The following is a 17,530-nucleotide window of genomic DNA, read 5'->3' on the forward strand; positions in this document are numbered from 1 at the left end:
AGCCATTCCCATTGTCCTGTCGCTATCAGCCCATGCAAAACTTTTGGCTTTCTCATTGGATCCAGATAGCAACACCAACTAGCACATACAGCATGTTGTTGCAGTATATTTTCTTTGGTGATGCATCTGGTATTGAAATATGTTACCCTCGTCCACAACACCCGCCAGGGGCACAGGGAACAGATCCTAACACACCTGAGATGAACTTTACACAGGCTCTGATGGAACTCAGCACGGTGAGAATCACTTCACCCTTGTGTTAGGACACCAGCATTTGCATTGAATCTGTGGATAACAGAAAGGTATTACAGGAATTTTCATGTGGTTTCATCTACCAAAAGCCTCTTGAAAGGCCATGACCGCAAGAACATATGGAAGATCTCTGGGTCCATGCTGCTGGGATGCTGTAAGAATGAGAACACAGCATTTCTGGGGTGCCTTTATGGGGCCTTCATCCCATTAGATCCCTATATTGCAAAACACCACATTCCTCGGCTCTGACAGAGCCTCTTTTATCTCAGCTACAGATTCCTGAGTCAAAATCGCTGCCAGATGACTGTGCACAGTGAGTTAATGGCCACAAACCTGAGCATCTCTTGCCTCGAGTCATTTATCCATGGCATCAATGACGTTATCCTGTTCAGCCCATATTTACTACAGCTACAAACTGATTCAGAGAAACCTGGAGTACAGGATTAATCATTACTCTTGGGATGTTGAAAATGGATACCAGAACGGACTTCCAAATTAGGTATCTAAAAGTCCTGCATCTCCCAGGAGAGCCCCATTACATCTCTCTCTTCGTTCTAATGGAATCTATAGCATGTGAGCACGGCTTGCCTCCCACAGGCCCTCCCCTGCAATTAGCCCCCAGCTCAGATTACTGTTCTCCGTAATGGCTGGAGAACCATTTTCTTCAGGCCAAGGAGATGTGCAGAGGAAATGCTTATTGCAAAATGCAAGTCAACCACAGCCAGTGGGTCTGGGCCATGGTGGAGGGATACAGAAATGGCTTCTTCTTTTTCTTTTTTTTTTCTTTTTTTTTTGCCTCAGAAATAGAACTCACTAAAAATAGCAGTTCCTCAGGAACAAGACTGCCTGAAAATAGCTGTTTCTCAGGAGCAGGGCTGGCTGCTTCTGAAAGAAGCAGCTATTAATGTATAATTGTCCCTGAGGCTGGTTTCTGAGAAAATGCTGTACATACAGAAGGGCTGTAATGAGATATGTTCACAGGCAGGAAACATAGGCACCCGCTCTTGTCACAGGTCCTGTACACTCCTCTAGCTCACACAAGTGCATGTGGCTCACTGAGCTCAGCACAGCACTGGGAGGTGTTTTCTCTGTACTGGTTAAAGCAGAGCTGTGGGAGGCTCTCATTATCTAGATCAATAAATGACAAAGCCTCCACCAGCTCTAACCAAAATGACAGCAGTTCTTCACCAGGACTTAGAAAGCTTTGCAGACAAGAGCTTTGAAACTCCACCGTTCTCTTTCCACAGCAGAGCTTCGTTGAGCTGCAGATCATGCAATATACTTCTAATTCCCTGCTCTACTCAGTGCTTAGTTTTCCCATGCAGTTGCTACAGGGCCATAAATCTTCCGGAGAACGGTCCTACATTTCCACCCCTCTAGTGCTGCCTAATAATAAGGAAAGAGAACTTCCTTTGGGGGCTGGTTGGTGGGTTGGTTATTCCCTAAAATGTCCCATTCCTCCCTCCCAACTCACTATGCCCGATCCCTGGAGGCATTCGAGGCCAGGCTGGATGTGGCTCTGGGCAGCCTGGTCTGGTGGCTGGCGATCCTGCACGTAGCAGGGGGGTTGGAACTAGATTACCATTGTGGTCCTTTTCAACCCAGGCCAATCTGTGATCCTATGGGTTCAACAGTGCACTTCTTGTGCCCTCCTTTTTTCTTCCAGGCACTGGCAGCCAACCCCTGCACAGAGACCATCTTTTTTTCTCCTTTCCTTATGGAAAACTCCAGATGAACAAAATAAACAGGGGTTACAAAAGGTCCAGGGCAGGCAAATTTTGCAAAGCAGCAGCTCTAATGAAACAGATGAATTACAGGGGGCTCTGGCTGATTGCTCTCATCATTTCACTCCTACAACACCAGTCCTAGAATCCATAGTCTCTTGTGTTGAAAGCATGCTTGAATCCCAAAGGCTGGGTGGGAGTGGGCTGCATCATCACTGGATGGAAATCTATAGACTGCTTCTTCCAGGCTGTGTTTTTAACGTTTCTTCAAGTTGTATCTCTCCTCAGTTCACTAATTATCCGATGCTCTAACATCCTGCTAACAGCAGAAGCAGCCTTGTGGAGGAATTGTAAGGCCACTGAGGAGCCCAAGGCAGTTCTTTCAACTCGTGAAATTACTCTTTGTCCTGACCAAATTCCAGCAAAAGTAATGGCACTCTGTCTGCAATTACAGCAGGCTGTGATTTTCGTTATGGTAACTACCTTTAGTGCTGTGAACTGATCTTCCCCTTTTCTGTTGCTGAGTGGCATTGTTGGTATTGTTATATAATCTAAACTGCAAACATAAAATGAAAAGTCTATAATCTACATGCATATATACACACATAGTCCTTGCCTTTTCACACTGTTAAAATTTCCAGAAATGCCTTGGGACCCTCAAAGCAAACAGCCCATGAAAGATGGAGTGCTTGGCATCATTTCTGCTTGATAGCAGCAGAGTGAGGATATTTTGCAGCTCAGATCGGTTTGATTAAGCGAGCATTTTGTTGTTGCTCATGCAGGGCTCATTAAAAAATACTCTACATTTGTATAACATTTATCATCCAAGAATCTCATCATGTTTTACACAATGTAATTAATTAAACTTTATGGCTCCCTTCGGAGAGGGATGAGGAAAAGGGAGAGTTGCCTTAATCCATCATTGAAATGCAGCAGACCCTGTGTTAGAGGAAAGCAGCTGTTCAACCAAGAGCACGCAGCAGCTCTAGGACAAGAAAAGATCTCTAGGCAAAGTCACCCAGGGAGTGTACTAAACACTTTATGTTTGCCTGCATTGTGTGATTTAACTTCAGGTTAAATCCCATCTCTTGCAGAAAAGAGGGGAATTTCAACACCACCACACTGAGAACCTCAGGTTTATATCTGCCATGAGGCACACCTTGTCTCTGTAAGCTGTATGCATCTAGTGAATCCCCAGCACTGCTGAAAACCAGGGGCACCACAGCCCTGCCCAGAGAGCCAAGGGAGGCAGGAGATACAAAACCATGCACCACAAATTGCATCTCGCAGTGCTGGAACGCTGCGCAAGCTGGTGCTTAAAGGGAGGGAGAGCAAAGTCCCCTTAATCCCTCGCTTACTTCCCTTTCCCCTCCCCACCAGTAAATCCACACCTGTTAAAGGTCACCCTGACATGAAATATTTTGCAGCTCCCTGTTCCAGCTCTGCTCCCCAACCCAGCCTTGCCATCCCATGATGTGCGCTGTGAAGCAGCAATGGGGCAGGGGTGCCTGTGTGACCTGTGTGAATGTCAGAGCCACGGATGAAATCCCACCCGACTTCTAGCTGATCTTTGCAGAGGAATCTTCTCCTCACCCTGGCTCTAAGCCCCTTTCCCACCACGTATACAGGATGACATGGCCGCTATTAGACAGAATTATGCCTCCTCCACCACCCTGCAAAAAACTGGAATCGGATCGGGTGCAAGCTGTGAAGGGGGTGTAAGGAGTTGTTTGGTTGGGAGTGAAGTATGACAACAAAATGCAGAGATACACGTGGGGAGAGAATAAGAAACATGTGTACGTCCACACTGCATCACAGAGCAGCACTGAGAAGAGAATGGTTTGACAAGCAGGTATTGCACTGACTCACCATTTATCCAACATAGCTGCAAATCCTGTAACGGTGACAACATCGTTTTCACTGGAGAATTAAGGGAGAAAGATGCATGGCCTAGCTCTCCAGATGTGCGAGTATCAAACTGAAAAGCTTGGCCTACAGATGCAGTGACAGTTTGATGGTGGGAGCTGAGCTGTGGCTCTCCCGACAACCCAACAAACCTCCCGATTTCTTCGGGTCTTCTAGGAAGATGCTTAGCTCACCCAGTGGTAAAAGAATGAGATGTAAATGAATCACCGTCCTTCTTGGCTCCTGAGTGCTTGTTTCGATCTGACATCTATCTCACTGCTGCTATCTCACTGTCATTAAGGGACCACAGCCATCAGGAAGAAGGAACCCCAGACAGGAGCACATCCAGGTGTGCTCAGTGGGAGACACACTGGGCTGAACTGGAGACTGGCTGTGTTCTGAGATCTGCAGAAGGCAACATCAGTGGGTATCTCTGTGGGGCTGTGGGACTGATAATGTCCCAAATACACGAGTGCTTTTGGTATGAATTAAAACTCAATGTCAGCAGCTAGCAGAGATGTCAATTAAATGTCAGGAAAAAAAAGTCAGTAGCCATTGAGTGCTTCAGCTGGGAAGGCCAGCCAGCCAATTTCCACACAAGGATGTGCAAGTGCTGTGGATTTTCGTCAGACATAGAGGTGGCAAACGGAGAAAGAAAGAAAAGGCACAGGGATTGTGCAGGAGCTACTGACAGTGGCTGCGATGATGGTAACAAGGTGATTATTCAGCCTCTGTCACATTATTTAATTGGTCTCCAAACTCTCTCCAGATAATAGGAGACCCATTTTTACAACTCTCCTGCTGGGCCACTCACACATATTCAAAAACAGGCACAGTGATAAGTTGGAATTCATCGCACTGACCTTCCCCATGCTCAGGAATGCAGGCACAGATGGGAGATGTATTCAGCCCTGCCCTTTGGGATTCATACCACCATCGTGTTCCCAGTGGGTACATGCCTTTCCTCTTTTCAGCATGAAGAAACTGATTTTGACTGGTCCCTGGGTTTATTTTCATGTTTGTCTATGGGAAGCAGGCAGTCTCAGATACAGCTGTCACTGCTGCGGATTTATCTTGGTGAAAATTCCTGCTTTGGTTTTGCAAGTGTTTTAATTAACGTAAATTATTTTACTACACTTTACTATTGATAGCATGTAATTATCTCCCCACAGGTATATGTTTAGTGAACCAGCAGGCTGATCAAGGGCCTACAAAATAAAGTGGTTTTGCAACTGACACGATGTACAAGCAAAGGCCGGCAAGATGGGCTCACAGGAGGTGGGCAGTCCTGAACACACGGCTTACATTTCCCCATTTGGAGAAGGAAATCATAACATTCAATTACACATTTCATCAAAGAAGTGTGAAGATGCCTCAATTCTTATGTGCTGAGAAAGAGAAAAGAGCGATGTACATGCTAAACTATTAATTATTGGTAAGCAGTCTCCTTTGTAAAGTGTTTTGAGGTTGACTACGGAAAATGGCTCTGCAATAACACACAGCAATCCTGTGTTCATTCTCTTAACTGCTTCTGCTGGGTCAGTCTTTAGGTACCGTTGTCAGTGCAAGGGAATTCATTTTCCTGAGGACTTGTGGCCATGGAAGAGTTCCCAAACTCCACACCCATCTCTCATCCTATTCCCCTCAGCAGCCAGCTTTCACTGCAGGCACTTCTTGAGATGAACCAGGTTGAGACCTATGAGACTATGCAGTGCAGCAGCACTGCTCTCACCACATCAAGCTGCTCATGCAGTTTGAAAACAAGATTGGATCAAGCTACTCTTCCCACAAGTTGCCAGTTGATAAAACATGCCGCTCTCCATTGAGCTGCCTGTGTTCCATGATTTCTTTTTCTCCTTGATGGCTGCAGCCACTCAGCCTGTGATAGTGGGAAGACATCGGCTCGAAATAACTGTTTGGGAGCCAAGAAGCATCCTATGCCAAACCGCGTGTGTCAGAACTTTATCTGTCCGCTTGTGTAGGTTTGATCCTTTATTAAAAGCACAGGGTGCTTTGTCATCAGTCTGAGTGGGCGCAGGATCAGGGAGGTAAATCCTCGTCTCTTGACCTTCCTGAAGGCCACTCTGTGCTACTTTGTATGGCTACAGACACTGCGTCTGCATCTGGCTTCTGCATCGCTGACCGTCCCTATCCGGTGAGACCCTGCATTTCAAAGGGTGAAATGCACCCAGGCTGAAAACATGACACAGCCCCTAAGATCTTACAGTCTGAGGGAGGTCGTGTTCTGCTTTATGCTTTGCCTTTTAATCAAGAGTGTTACTTAACTTTTCAATCCACAACTGCATCTTCGGAGTGAAAGCTGCAGTATTATGTGCTATGGTTGCTACAGGAGAAAGGAAACGTCTTTCGTATTTACTGACGTCCTTTGCAAAATACTCTGGGTTTTTTGAATGATGTACTCACTATTATTTCCATGCCATTACTTATAAACTTCAGAGCACTTTCTGGAGGGAACTTGAGCAAGATGAAAACCTCGGGGCAACAATCCATTAGGCTTTTATTTTTATAGGCTGGGTTAAATCTTCTTGAAACTGGTAGATTTAACTGCATTCCTTTATTTGGGGTCGCTGAAGGAGACATTAAATCTGTGTTTCTAACCACAGGCTCGTGCACCTGAAGGCTCAGAGGGGACAGTCTTGGGCAGGACATTAAAAGGAAAGAGATTTTGTGTAGATGGACAATCTGATTCAGGTGGAGAAGACAACAGAAAGAGAGCGTGTTGAAACAGGCAGGGAACGGAAGCTTTTAGCAGCCTGAACAATCACTGATACAAAACCTGGACTGAACGCAAGACACAGAGGGGCTTGGGGTCACAGTGCTGCCGGGAACAGGTGTGGAGCTGGAAGCAAGGAAGCTCTCAGCTGTGTGATTTCTTCTGCATTCAGGAAAGGAGGGCTGGGAGCATTCTTGTTAGCACACAGAAACACAACAGAAATACCTTTCTTCATCACTCCTCCTCCTCCAATCTGAATCAACCAGTGAGACCTTGAACGTTAGCCAGCAACACAGGTCAAAGGGAGGAAATGTGCTGCAAAACCTCCCACACATCTGCACCATTTAACTCTTCCTGCTTGGTTTGGGATTAAGATGGCACAAAGACAGCAGCTCTTCTCCCTCAGTTCACCAGAGCAGGCAGCTCAGGCCGAGGTTTAGGGCACTGCTGTCCCTAATTGCTTTGCAGATGGATCATTTTATGGCCTTCCTTTGCTATCGTAACAAATCAAACTTCCCCAGGCTTTGCTGTAAGCGGTTTGAACAGTGCTGTGTGCTCCGCAGGGAACTCTTTAAAATGAGGCACCTGCCATTGGCTTTTCTCCTGTAGGTGAATTAATTTGCCTTGCATGAGTAATCCTATTTAAAACTACAGGTTGCCTTGCAAGAATGAGGGAAGCAAGTCTAAAGCATGCTTTTATGCATGTGCAGCAAAAAGGCCACATAGCAGTTCATGAGGGGACACTTCTGCAATAAAACTGCAGTTGCCAGTAACTGCAATAATAGAATAAAGGATAATTTAATAAAGGCATTTTTAACTCATTTAACAGTGACTACATTCGGAACACTTTCTCCAAGTGATCAGGCACACTATGCTTTCCTAACTCTACTTTCTGTTAATAAGTCAGAGAAAAAAAGCAGGCGGTAGTCTCCTACTTTTATTGTTACATTGCAGGAGAGCGCTGTTCAATGTAAAGAAATTGATTTGGGTAAGATGAAGGACTGAGACACAAGCTGGACACCCAGGCCAGCCCTGGAGTAACATGAATCACACAGTGCCATCTCAAAACGACAGCAGTCAGCTCCTTGAGTACCAGGTAAGCCTAAGACTAAATGCAAAGATCCTGCAATGACTACAGGAAATCCTACGGGACTCCGCAACCTAAACAAAGTAAAAGGTGCAAAAATGGGTCACACGGTGCTCAGATAGGAGCTGTGCATCTTGAATTTAGTCTCCGCCATCTCTGCTCAGTTGAAGCAGTCCCTTTGCGGTGCAGGTTTAACACCTGGGAGATCTCGCGTACTGGCTGGCTCGCCGCTCCCTGCTGCATCAGTTCGCCGATGGAGCTCAGCACAGCGGAGAACCGAGCCTGACGCTGCCCTGGAGCTGAGCGATTCGATGGGAAACCTCTAGAGGTCGGGCGAGCTCCGAGCCTCGCTGCACAGCTCGCTGCCTGCCAGTGACACCTGCCGGGCTCCTGCGCGTCCCGGAGCCCTCACAGAGCCGTGGTGGCACGGGGCGAGCTGGGTGCCTCCCAGATATGGGCACAGCTGGGAGGGATTGTCCCCCTCTGCTCTGCCCTCGTGAGGTCCCACCAGGAGCACTGCGTCCAGGGGTCCCCAGCACAGGGATATGGAGCTGCTGGAGCGGGGTCTGCAGAGGGCACGGGGATGTCAGCGTGGAGCGCATCTGCAGTGGGCGCGGGCTGAGAGCTGCGGTGTGCAGCCTGGGGAAGAGAACCTCCAGGGAGACCTCGCTGCAGCCTTCCACTACCTAAAGGGAGCCGATAAACAGCAGGAGAGTGACTTTTTACACGGTCTGATAGTGATAGGACAATGGGGATGGTTTTAAACTAAAAGAGAGGAGATTTAGGTCGTATGCAATAGGGAAATGGTTCACTTGGAGGGCGGTGAGGCGCTGGCACTGCTTCCAGAGAGGTAGCTGCCCCATCCCTGCCGCTGCCCGAGGTCACGACTCCGTAATAGGCAGCATCAATGTACGCCCTCCAGCCCCGCCCCGCCCCACCCAACATGGCGGCGCCCCATGCCCACCCGCCGACCCTCCTCCCGTCAGCCCCTGCACCGCGCCCCCTTCCCGTCTCGCCCCGCGGTGGCGCACGGCACGACAAGATGGCGCAGCCGCCGGGTGAGTGCTGCGGGCCGCCAAGGTGACCGCGGCTCTTCGGCGCTCGCTGACCGCGCTCTGTTTCTTTATCCCGCAGTTCCTCTGAAGGACATGAAGCTGCTGGACGTCAAGCTGGGCCAGCTGCCCAGCTGGCTGGCTATGAGGGACTTCACCCCTGGCGGCATCGTGGGCGCCTTCCGCAGAGGTGAGCGAGGCGGGGCTGTGGCAGCAGCTCTGAGCAGTGCCCTGTGCTGTGCGTGCGGCTTGAAAACAACAAACGCAAGCGTATCCGTACTGTGTGTGTTAGCATTGAAGAGTCAGGTAATCCTGAAGTAGCATGAGCTTGTTAGGGCCGTGCTAACGTTTGGGGAAAAAGATCGCTTTTACCTTTTTTTTTTTGGCTTGCACTGACACTGTGCTTCACCAACACACGTTGCTTTCTCTCAGACTTGATTCTGAGACCCCGGGGTGTTTCATCAGAAGCACTTTCCGGAAGCCTTGTGCAATCAGCATCTTTCTTTCTGACAGAAAATCGTGCATCTGGCTGCTGTGCAAACCTCCTTTCTTCTCCGCAGGTTATGAGAGGTATTACAATAAATACATCAACGTGAAGAAAGGGGGCCTTGGTGGTATCAGTATGGTGCTTGCAGGGTATGTTGTCATGAGCTACATCTGGAGCTACAGTCACTTGAGTAAGTAAAAACTATGGCTGAATGTGGGTAGGGCGGCTTGGTGATTGCCTGGGGCAGTGAAAACAGTAAACTTTGTAACTGCTCTTAGAAATGAAGTCAAAGAGCATCTTAAGTGTTGTCACTTCAATCTGATGCTGTCTAGAGAAGCAAATTGAATTCTTCTAATTGTCAGATAACCCACACTTTCTTGGTATTGAAAGAAGTGTAGCTCTTATTGCCTCTTTAACCTGATGGTGCTTAAAACCTACACACTTAGATTTCCCCTGGAGTGCTTTCTTTGTGTGCGTGAAATCCATGGATTTTTTTTCTTCTTGCAACTTCTTGTTGTTTTACTTTGATACAGAGCATGACCGTCGCAGGAAGTATCACTGAAACATGGAATTCAGAAAGTGAAGGTGCAGCTTGTGGCCACTGGGACATTCATCCTGACAGGAGGCAACTGAACTGTCATTCATTAAAAAAAAACTACTGCTGTGACCAATAATAAAGTGCATACACTTTACACTTGCTGAACTGAACCTGTCATAAATGGCTTGTTAATTTGACTGTGTGGGTGAGGTTGTCTTCTCAATTTTGCACCTCACAAGGATAAGTTTGGGAAAAAGTTCCTGCTATCTAGGCTGCATTATGAATTGGGGAAGTTATTACAAATGGTTTACATTCAGCTCTTTGAAAGAAGCAAACAAATGCTTTTTACTTCTGCTGGTCTAACTGTCCAAAGGTTGGACAGCTAGATGAGAGGATATAATATTTTAAAGAATATCTTAGAGGCTTGGTGTGGCTGTGTAATTCTCCATCTGTCTGTCACCTGGGGCCCAGAGGCATTTGGACAGTTTTCCACCATCTGAGACAGGTTCAGGTTTGTTACCTGTTAAACCATTTCTGTCAAAACTATAGCTGTCTTCATTACTTACAGCAGCTGGGAGGGTTTTCTGAATGGGTATCAGCCTAAAGGAACTGTGATATAATGAAAGTCCATTAAAAATTGAAAACTGCTCATTGACTTAAATACAGAATTGCAATTTAAAGGTGCAGCTGTGGATTTGGCCCCACCTGATTAACTTCCTCATGCTTTCCACTGAGCAGGTGCATCTTAAGAAGCCTGTTGTACCTGGGTGCTGCAGGTACAGTCTGCAGTATTTATCTCGTAATAGGAGCAAGAATGAAAACCATGGGCTAAGGAATACAAATCTCTTGAGCTTTATCAGTAAGAGAAAGGCTTTTCAGTTGCAGAAAACATCTTTTCAGGGAGTGAAGACTTTAAGTCTCCCTGAACTACATGGGAATGGTAACTAGACACAAGGGTTTGTTCCCTTTCCACGCACCTAGTTACATGCAGGTGTCATTTAGTTTGGCTGCTGTTCAGCATGAAGGGACACAACATAGTAAGCAAATTCTTGACAGTTTGCTGTAATACAGTCACTTAGTCTCAGAACTTCTATTTTGACTGACTCTGAATGCACACAATGAAACAATGGCTGCCATTCAAACCAACATAGGCTCTGGTCACTTTTCCTAATTTAACCATGTTGACCTACTTAAAAAGAAAATAATCACAGACAGCTTTTTCCATCCGTACATTTCAATAAAAACAAGGTACAAAGGCAGTCAGCAAATGAGGGGGTTATAATCAATAAGGCTCACATAGGTGCAAGTTGTTGGTTTTTTTTTAATTCACATTTTATCATTGGCCCTTTTTGTCTCACAAAACAAATGGGTTTTGGCTTGCAGAGGTACGATCTCAGAAGAATGTTCTACCACTTTTAAAAAGCAGTGTTCCATAAAAATATACAGCTCCACTTCTTGGTCTTCTCTAGGCTACAGAAATACCTGTTTGGTGTGAGCTGAATGACAGGGGTGCTGAGAAAAGGCTCTTTTGTTCCTACACTTTAAACTGTGTTCATTTCCCTGTGATTTTTTGCAAATGGGAAATGAACGCAGATGTGAATTTCCCAAAATCATTTCTTCTCATTATTTGGCCAACTACAGAGATGCCAATTTATTCTTCCCAAATCAGTTCTCACCCAGAAGATTAATTTCTAACCTTCAGTATAGCAAGAAACACAGAAACAAAGTGGACAAGAGTTTTATAGCCTGGTGCATGTGAGGCATTAAGTCAATCACCAGGACAAGCTCACAAGACTGGATCTAGGAACACAACTTCACTTTGTAAGAGCAGGACAGCAGAATTCCTCACTGAAGGGAAGGCATTTCAAGGACTAATTTTCCCAGTCAGTCTTTCTGCTTCCACAGGGAGTGCTGAAATGCTGCAGGTTCTCCAAAGAGAAGTGGCAGGAGGAAAACATTTATAAAAAAAAAACCACCGGGGTCAGCTGCATTTACATGGAATGCTGCACCGGTGAGGGCTTTGCGTGTCTGTTTGCTTTTACATCTGCCTTTCAGCAGGGCTCAATGAAAGTAGACGGAGGCCAAAATCTATTTTAAAAAGGTTAAAACATAAAAAAAGTTGTGGACAATTACAAAAATGTTGCTTAGCAGCAGCCAGCCTCTGACCAGTTCTTTCAGTAATGGCATTAAAAAACCAACCTGATTAATAGTTCAAGAAATAGTGCAAGGCAGAAACCTTTTCTCAGTGTTAATAGCTCCCTTGCACTCTTCTTTCTGCTCTTTCACTGTCCACTGAGAAAGGCCAGATGTCCTTTGGTGCATCTGTTGGCATAATGACCTTTTTCACCACACTAAAAAAAAGAAGAGAGAGAGGAGTTTTTAGAGTTACAGATTTTTTCTCTTGCTGCCTTTAACAAGCAGCTTTTAACAGCTTTTCTGTGTATGGAAGGTGCAGCATTCAGTCAGTGGAGTCAGTGAACTGGTGTCAAAGAGCCACAACTTATGGACTATTTCCACTCCCTGGAGCAAAAGCTGCTTCTGTGCTGGGATCAACCAGTACCACGTTATTGTATGACAAAAGGGACAGGTCCCAGTGCACTGCTGCAAAGAGCTGTGACATACAATGTTAATTTCAGTATTTGAGGCTTCCAAGACTATTCCACTTAACATGTAAACTGCAATGGAGATTTATACTGGGGGCTCAGCTGATCCTGGATTGCACAGTTAAAAGTGCATCTAAACAAGAAATTTGTAACATTGCACCTTAGGGCTATTCAAAGCCAGAGGGAAACATCAGCCTCTGATATTACAGCATTCTCCACTGTAGTGGAAATTTAAGTCAGGGCCTGAAGCAGTGATTGAGCACCTGGTGGGAAGGCAGGGCCAACCCAGGGGAGCTCAGGTGTGTGCAATGCATCTGAGTGGCTGGAAGGGTAGAGCCAGGATCCACCCCTTCCCAGAGCTCATTTAAGGGCTGGCAGTGGAAGCAAGAGGATCTCACTGGAGATCCCTACCTACTGGAGGCCTTCTAAAGGTAAGTAGTTTTTCTTCCTTTCTGTCTGTGGCTTCTGTGTTTGAACTTGTTCTTTCTTATTACAGCCTAGGATTGTGTCTCTTTGTTATTACTGCTGTACTTTCCTTCACGTTATAGCACTACATCCACATATGTAGTTTACTTGCTTCCTTAATTCCTTGCTTATTTACTGGAGAGGAAGTAGCCTTAAACAGAGATATGGCTTCTGAAAGCTGTATTTGCAGAAGACTGGATTTGATTCAGCTTCTTAATATCCTTGTCCAGTCATAGTAACTGCTGCTCAAGCAAGCAACCAGCAGCAAAGCAGCATGAGATACTCCAGGTGATACGTGTTCTTAGTACTTAAATGTGGTACCCCTGCCTTTCCTCCCTTCTGAATTACCTTGTAACAGGTGACCTGTTCCAATGGCCGGGGTCCTCTGTTCCCAGTGTTGTTATTTTGAGATTGCATGACTCCAATAACTTGGGGTGTCCTCTGTTAGTTAAGAGAAGAGTTCTGATTCATTAAGTGCATCAAGGACAATGATTTTTACACCTCTTATTTTCTTAACAAGAGAAAAGAACACCCCACATATTGAACAATCCGTTTTCCTCCTAGTCTGTGTGGGTGATCTGCCAGCTGGAGCACCAGAGAGAAGAAACCAAAAACTAAGGATTACAAAACCCAGCAATCCTGCTTTTCTCTGAAGAGCAGCTTTAGAGAATTGGTTTGGGCTGCTAAAATATCATTGCCATGACTGAGATGTCATGCAGATTACAAAAACTGGCAGATGGTTGCATAACCACACGTGACACGCTTCTCTGCTCTACAGGAGCGTTCTGTGATTAGATCTTCATGTTATATTAGAGCAACTGCAAGACTTTCATTGCTATAATGGCCTCTTCTAAAGGACTGTGGAAAATGCTTTGAGAGTGGGTGTGTGCAGGAAGCAGGGGAGTTGTGTACCTTTTGCTGTGTTTGTGCTGGCTGAGGCAGTGGTGGTTGCTCTGTGGTTCCCATAGGTAGTTCAAATCGAGGGCTGTTTTAGGCAGAAATAAGGATTCTCAAATTATACACCAACATTTTTGCATCAGCTCAGTTTAAAAAAAAAAAAAAAACACCAAACAAAATGTTCAGCTAATTAAATTAGATTTATGGAAAACAGACCTTTGCCCAGTTATCATTCTGGTGCTCAGTATTTATGCTTGCTAAAACAATATGCCAGTAACCAAAAGTCTTATGTAATACAAGCTCATGCAATCCCACCATGGCATCTGAGCACCACTTCAGTGTCTTACTGGTAGCTCTCTGGGGAGGAAAAGCACCACGTCCTCCAAGTGAAAACAGACTGAGATACCAAGTGTTGGCTATCTCTACAGAACCACTGGGCACCCCCATATGACAACATCAGGTTAAGTGGAAGCATCATTAAAGAGCAAGCCTGCAAACATACTCACTGCATGAATTTACAGGTAGGCCCTTCTGGACAGAATCCTACTAGGTAATTCACACAAATGACTCTTCGAGTGTGCCGGTGTCTGCAGAGTGGACCTGCAACACAAAGCTCCATGGTTCATGTACCATACATGTGCACTGCAGTGTTAAATAGCAGCAGGCACACAAAGCAGATCGTGCAAAGAAATAATAGCAATGCCCTCCTCTTCACTTATAGCCATAGAAGCAGCAACTATATGATGTACATACCGTGTTTACAGAAGCCTCTGTCATACCAGGGACAGTCTTTGATCTTAGATTCCGGGTCGATGTGCAAGAATGGACATTCTTTGTTACTGCATTCCCCTGTACCAAAGGCAAATGCACTTCTTAGTAAATGATGCAGGCTCAAGATCAAATAACTCCTAAAATGTTACCTGGATCATGTAGCTCCCACAAAGCTGTTACCAGCATTCATAAGTTCAGGTACAACAGTCTTATTGCCTGACTTAACCTAGAGGATGAACACCAACCACTCACCACTAGTGAGTCCTACTAGACTGGATTATTTATGTGTGCTTTTAAAAACAATGTGGAAACTGATCTTGAGAGTCATGATAACAAAAAACCAACATTTAGTGTACCAAAAGTGTGGAGAAACTACAAATTGCACACTAACCTCAATCCAAGGAAACCTACAAGACTGTAGGTTTCTGACAGCAAGTTGCCTCATTATGTCCAGATCTCCAGAGCTGGAAAGCAAGTGCATAAAAGTTTTGCACCCCCATGCCCTCTGCTGCTCATCAACTCCCCAAAACAAGATTCATGCAAAGACCACCTGCTCATCCTACTTAACTCATGCTAAAAAGAGGAATATAAAGTACAAAACCCAGTAATCAATGTGAACTTCCTCCCTCTTCCCCACAGTGACAAGCTCTTGAGAGAGAAGACATCTACAACACGTGGTGGACTTAGGGGAATAAAAAGATAAAAGAGCTAAGCAGACCTGAAAACTACAACCAAACAGTGTCAGCAGACATGGAAGAACTGAAATATTCTGAAGATGGAATAAGAGGGATGCACCAGGATCTTCTTCACCAGACTCCCACACTTGCAAGGAACACTAAGTAGGAGCTACAACACTTCTTACCAAATTTGGAGTAGAAGTAACACTCAGGCATCTTGGTCATGTCATACTCGTGCAGAAACTCGCACTGGTCTCCCTTTTTGCATAGTCCTCGTAGCCAGTGTTTGCAAACAACAGTCTTTTCCCCACTGATGTGTCTGAATGGGCACATACCTCCTACATGAGGATGGGATAAGGAAAATGAGAAAGAACAATTAAAATCTGCAGCACAAGCAGGAACACAACAGCAGTGCTCCACTTGCCTCTACAAGAATTCAGTTTTTCTTATGACTTGCTTTTAATGCAATGACAAACAAGGACATCCAGACAAGTCCTGTTTTACCCTCAAACAAGCTGAGCACCGTAGTCTCCAGCTTTTAATCCCAGCAACCACAACCCACAGATATTATAGCAGTTACATCCACAGCAAACCCCACACGATTTGTGGAGTTAACCCAATATCCTTCATTTTGATCCTCTTCCTCAGCCCTCGGCTTAATAAAACCCATGATTATCATAGACAGCACTAGCAAATCTAATTCTCCTCCCTGCTACGTGAGTGTAAGTGTACTGGAAATACAACTTGCCTTTCCCACATGCCGCTTTTAAAAAAAATTCACAGACAGCTGCACCTGATTCTGTGGAGAGAAGAAAGATAATAAACATTAACAAACTTTTGTAGGAGCTTTCGAAGTATTTTCTTCCCGAAGAAATTATCAAGTCCTCAAATTCAAAAGAGAAATAGCATTTTGGTTTGAGAAATTTACGCTCCTGCATGGATTCTTTGTTCAGGTCTGGCCTTCACAAATATCTGTATTCTCCTCAATGAATACACAGCAGGGAAATTTGCAAAGTTCATTAGTTCTGTTTATAGACTTTCCGACTTAGGTTCTGCTGGCTGGGCAATTACTATTAAACTAATTGCTGGAGTGAAATGTGTTTAGAGCTCTGGCAACTCCGGTCTTGTACTTTCTCAGCAGAACAGCCTGAACCAATCATTGCTACGTTATCCCTCGCTGACCAACAGGAATCACAGCATTGAAGGGAGCGACATGAGGTCAGCAGCACTGACTCAGAACATCAACAGCAAACTATTGAGTCTCCCAGGACTATTTGTATTGGTTGACAAGTTGGAGAAGACCTCTACGATGACCAAGTCCAACCAGCCCATCCTCTCCATGCCCACCAACTGTGTCCTTCACTGCTACATCCCCACATTCTCCATACCTCCAGGGACTCCACCATCTCCCTGGGCAGCATGTTCCAATGCATTACATCTTTTTTGGAGATTAAATGTTTTCTAAATATCCAACCCAAACCACCCCTGGCACAACTTGAAGCCATCACCTCTCATCCTACCGCTGTTACCTGGGATCAGAGGCCGACCCTCACCTCACCACAACCTCCTTTAGGATCTGTAGGGGTGATGTGGTCTCCCTTGAGCCCCCCCCATCTCCAGACTATCCAGGAAAGCGTTCTGACACCAGACCACGAACCCACCTACAGCTTTCCTGCGGCCAAAACACCTCATCTACCAAAACGGAAATAAAACAACAGCTTGGGAGAGCAGTGTTTATTCACATGAATGCCTCAACTTTGCTTCCATCCCAGCTTGGCACAAACTACAAACTACAGACACGCAGCACCCGGCAGAACCTCGTGGGGCAGCAGGAGCTGAGGGGACACGAGGACGGGAGCCCGGCACAGGGCCCGGGAACCCCCCCACCACCCCGGGACAGGGACAGAGGCACCCCGGAGAGGAAAGGCCGCGCCCTGAGCCCACACGCACTGTCCATGCCGGGAAAGGGCAGCGGCTGCGCCCCCAGCTGCTGCTCCACCGCCAGCTCCAGGTCGAACTTGATGTGGTCCACGCTGGCGATGAGCTCCTGCATGGTGGCAGCCGGGGGGCGACGGCACCGGGAGGGAAGGGGGGGAATGGTGGGGGCCGGCTGCGGCCAGGCCCGGCCTGGCCTGGCCCGGCCCAGCCTGCTTCGTTTCGGCAGCGCCTCAAAGAGTAAAGGCGGCCGCGCGCGCCCCGCGCCGCGCCGCCCGCCTGTCCCGGAGGATGCCGGGAAACCACCTCCGCCTCCGGCCACCCGGCAGGCAGCGCGCCCGCGCGGCTCTCCGCCAATCAGATGGCGGCGTGGCGCTCTAGGCACGCCTCTTCCGGCCGCGCA

The 17,530-nt window shown here is 46.4% G+C and overlaps 2 protein-coding genes across 2 annotated transcripts; one reads left to right on the forward strand and one right to left on the reverse strand.

The window, feature by feature from the left end:
* The first annotated feature begins 8,645 nt into the window (after window positions 1-8,645).
* ATP5MF (ATP synthase membrane subunit f) lies at window positions 8,646-9,949 on the forward strand. The gene is made up of 4 exons (XM_048962007.1): window positions 8,646-8,760; window positions 8,837-8,944; window positions 9,315-9,431; window positions 9,775-9,949. Exons 1-4 carry the CDS (start codon window positions 8,646-8,648, stop codon window positions 9,801-9,803), a joined length of 369 nt encoding a protein of 122 aa, XP_048817964.1. The 3' UTR covers window positions 9,804-9,949.
* Window positions 9,950-11,080: 1,131 nt separating this feature from the next.
* On the reverse strand, window positions 11,081-17,448 carry CPSF4 (cleavage and polyadenylation specific factor 4). Its single transcript, XM_048962002.1, has 8 exons — window positions 17,143-17,448; window positions 15,941-15,991; window positions 15,378-15,530; window positions 14,498-14,593; window positions 14,251-14,344; window positions 13,760-13,832; window positions 13,196-13,288; window positions 11,081-12,130 (listed from the first exon to the last, which is right to left on the reverse strand). Exons 1-8 carry the CDS (start codon window positions 17,243-17,245, stop codon window positions 12,062-12,064), a joined length of 732 nt encoding a protein of 243 aa, XP_048817959.1. The 5' UTR covers window positions 17,246-17,448; the 3' UTR covers window positions 11,081-12,061.
* Window positions 17,449-17,530: the final 82 nt, after the last annotated feature.

Source organism: Lagopus muta, chromosome 15 (genome assembly GCF_023343835.1).
Source record: "Lagopus muta isolate bLagMut1 chromosome 15, bLagMut1 primary, whole genome shotgun sequence".
NCBI lineage: Eukaryota > Metazoa > Chordata > Aves > Galliformes > Phasianidae > Lagopus > Lagopus muta.

Bases quoted from the DNA above. Each gene is read 5' to 3' on its own strand.
- ATP5MF (XM_048962007.1), top strand. From the start codon at position 8,646: ATGGCGGCGCCCCATGCCCACCCGCCGACCCTCCTCCCGTCAGCCCCT. The intron at 8,761-8,836 runs GTGAGTGCTGCG...TTTATCCCGCAG, and splicing joins CAAGATGGCGCAGCCGCCGG to TTCCTCTGAAGGACATGAAG. The intron at 9,432-9,774 runs GTAAGTAAAAAC...ACTTTGATACAG, and splicing joins CTGGAGCTACAGTCACTTGA to AGCATGACCGTCGCAGGAAG.
- CPSF4 (XM_048962002.1), bottom strand. From the start codon at position 17,245: ATGCAGGAGCTCATCGCCAGCGTGGACCACATCAAGTTCGACCTGGAG. The intron at 14,345-14,497 runs GTATGTACATCA...TTTGTGTTGCAG, and splicing joins CAGAGGCTTCTGTAAACACG to GTCCACTCTGCAGACACCGG. The intron at 13,289-13,759 runs GTACACAACTCC...CTTAACTAACAG, and splicing joins CAGCACAAACACAGCAAAAG to AGGACACCCCAAGTTATTGG.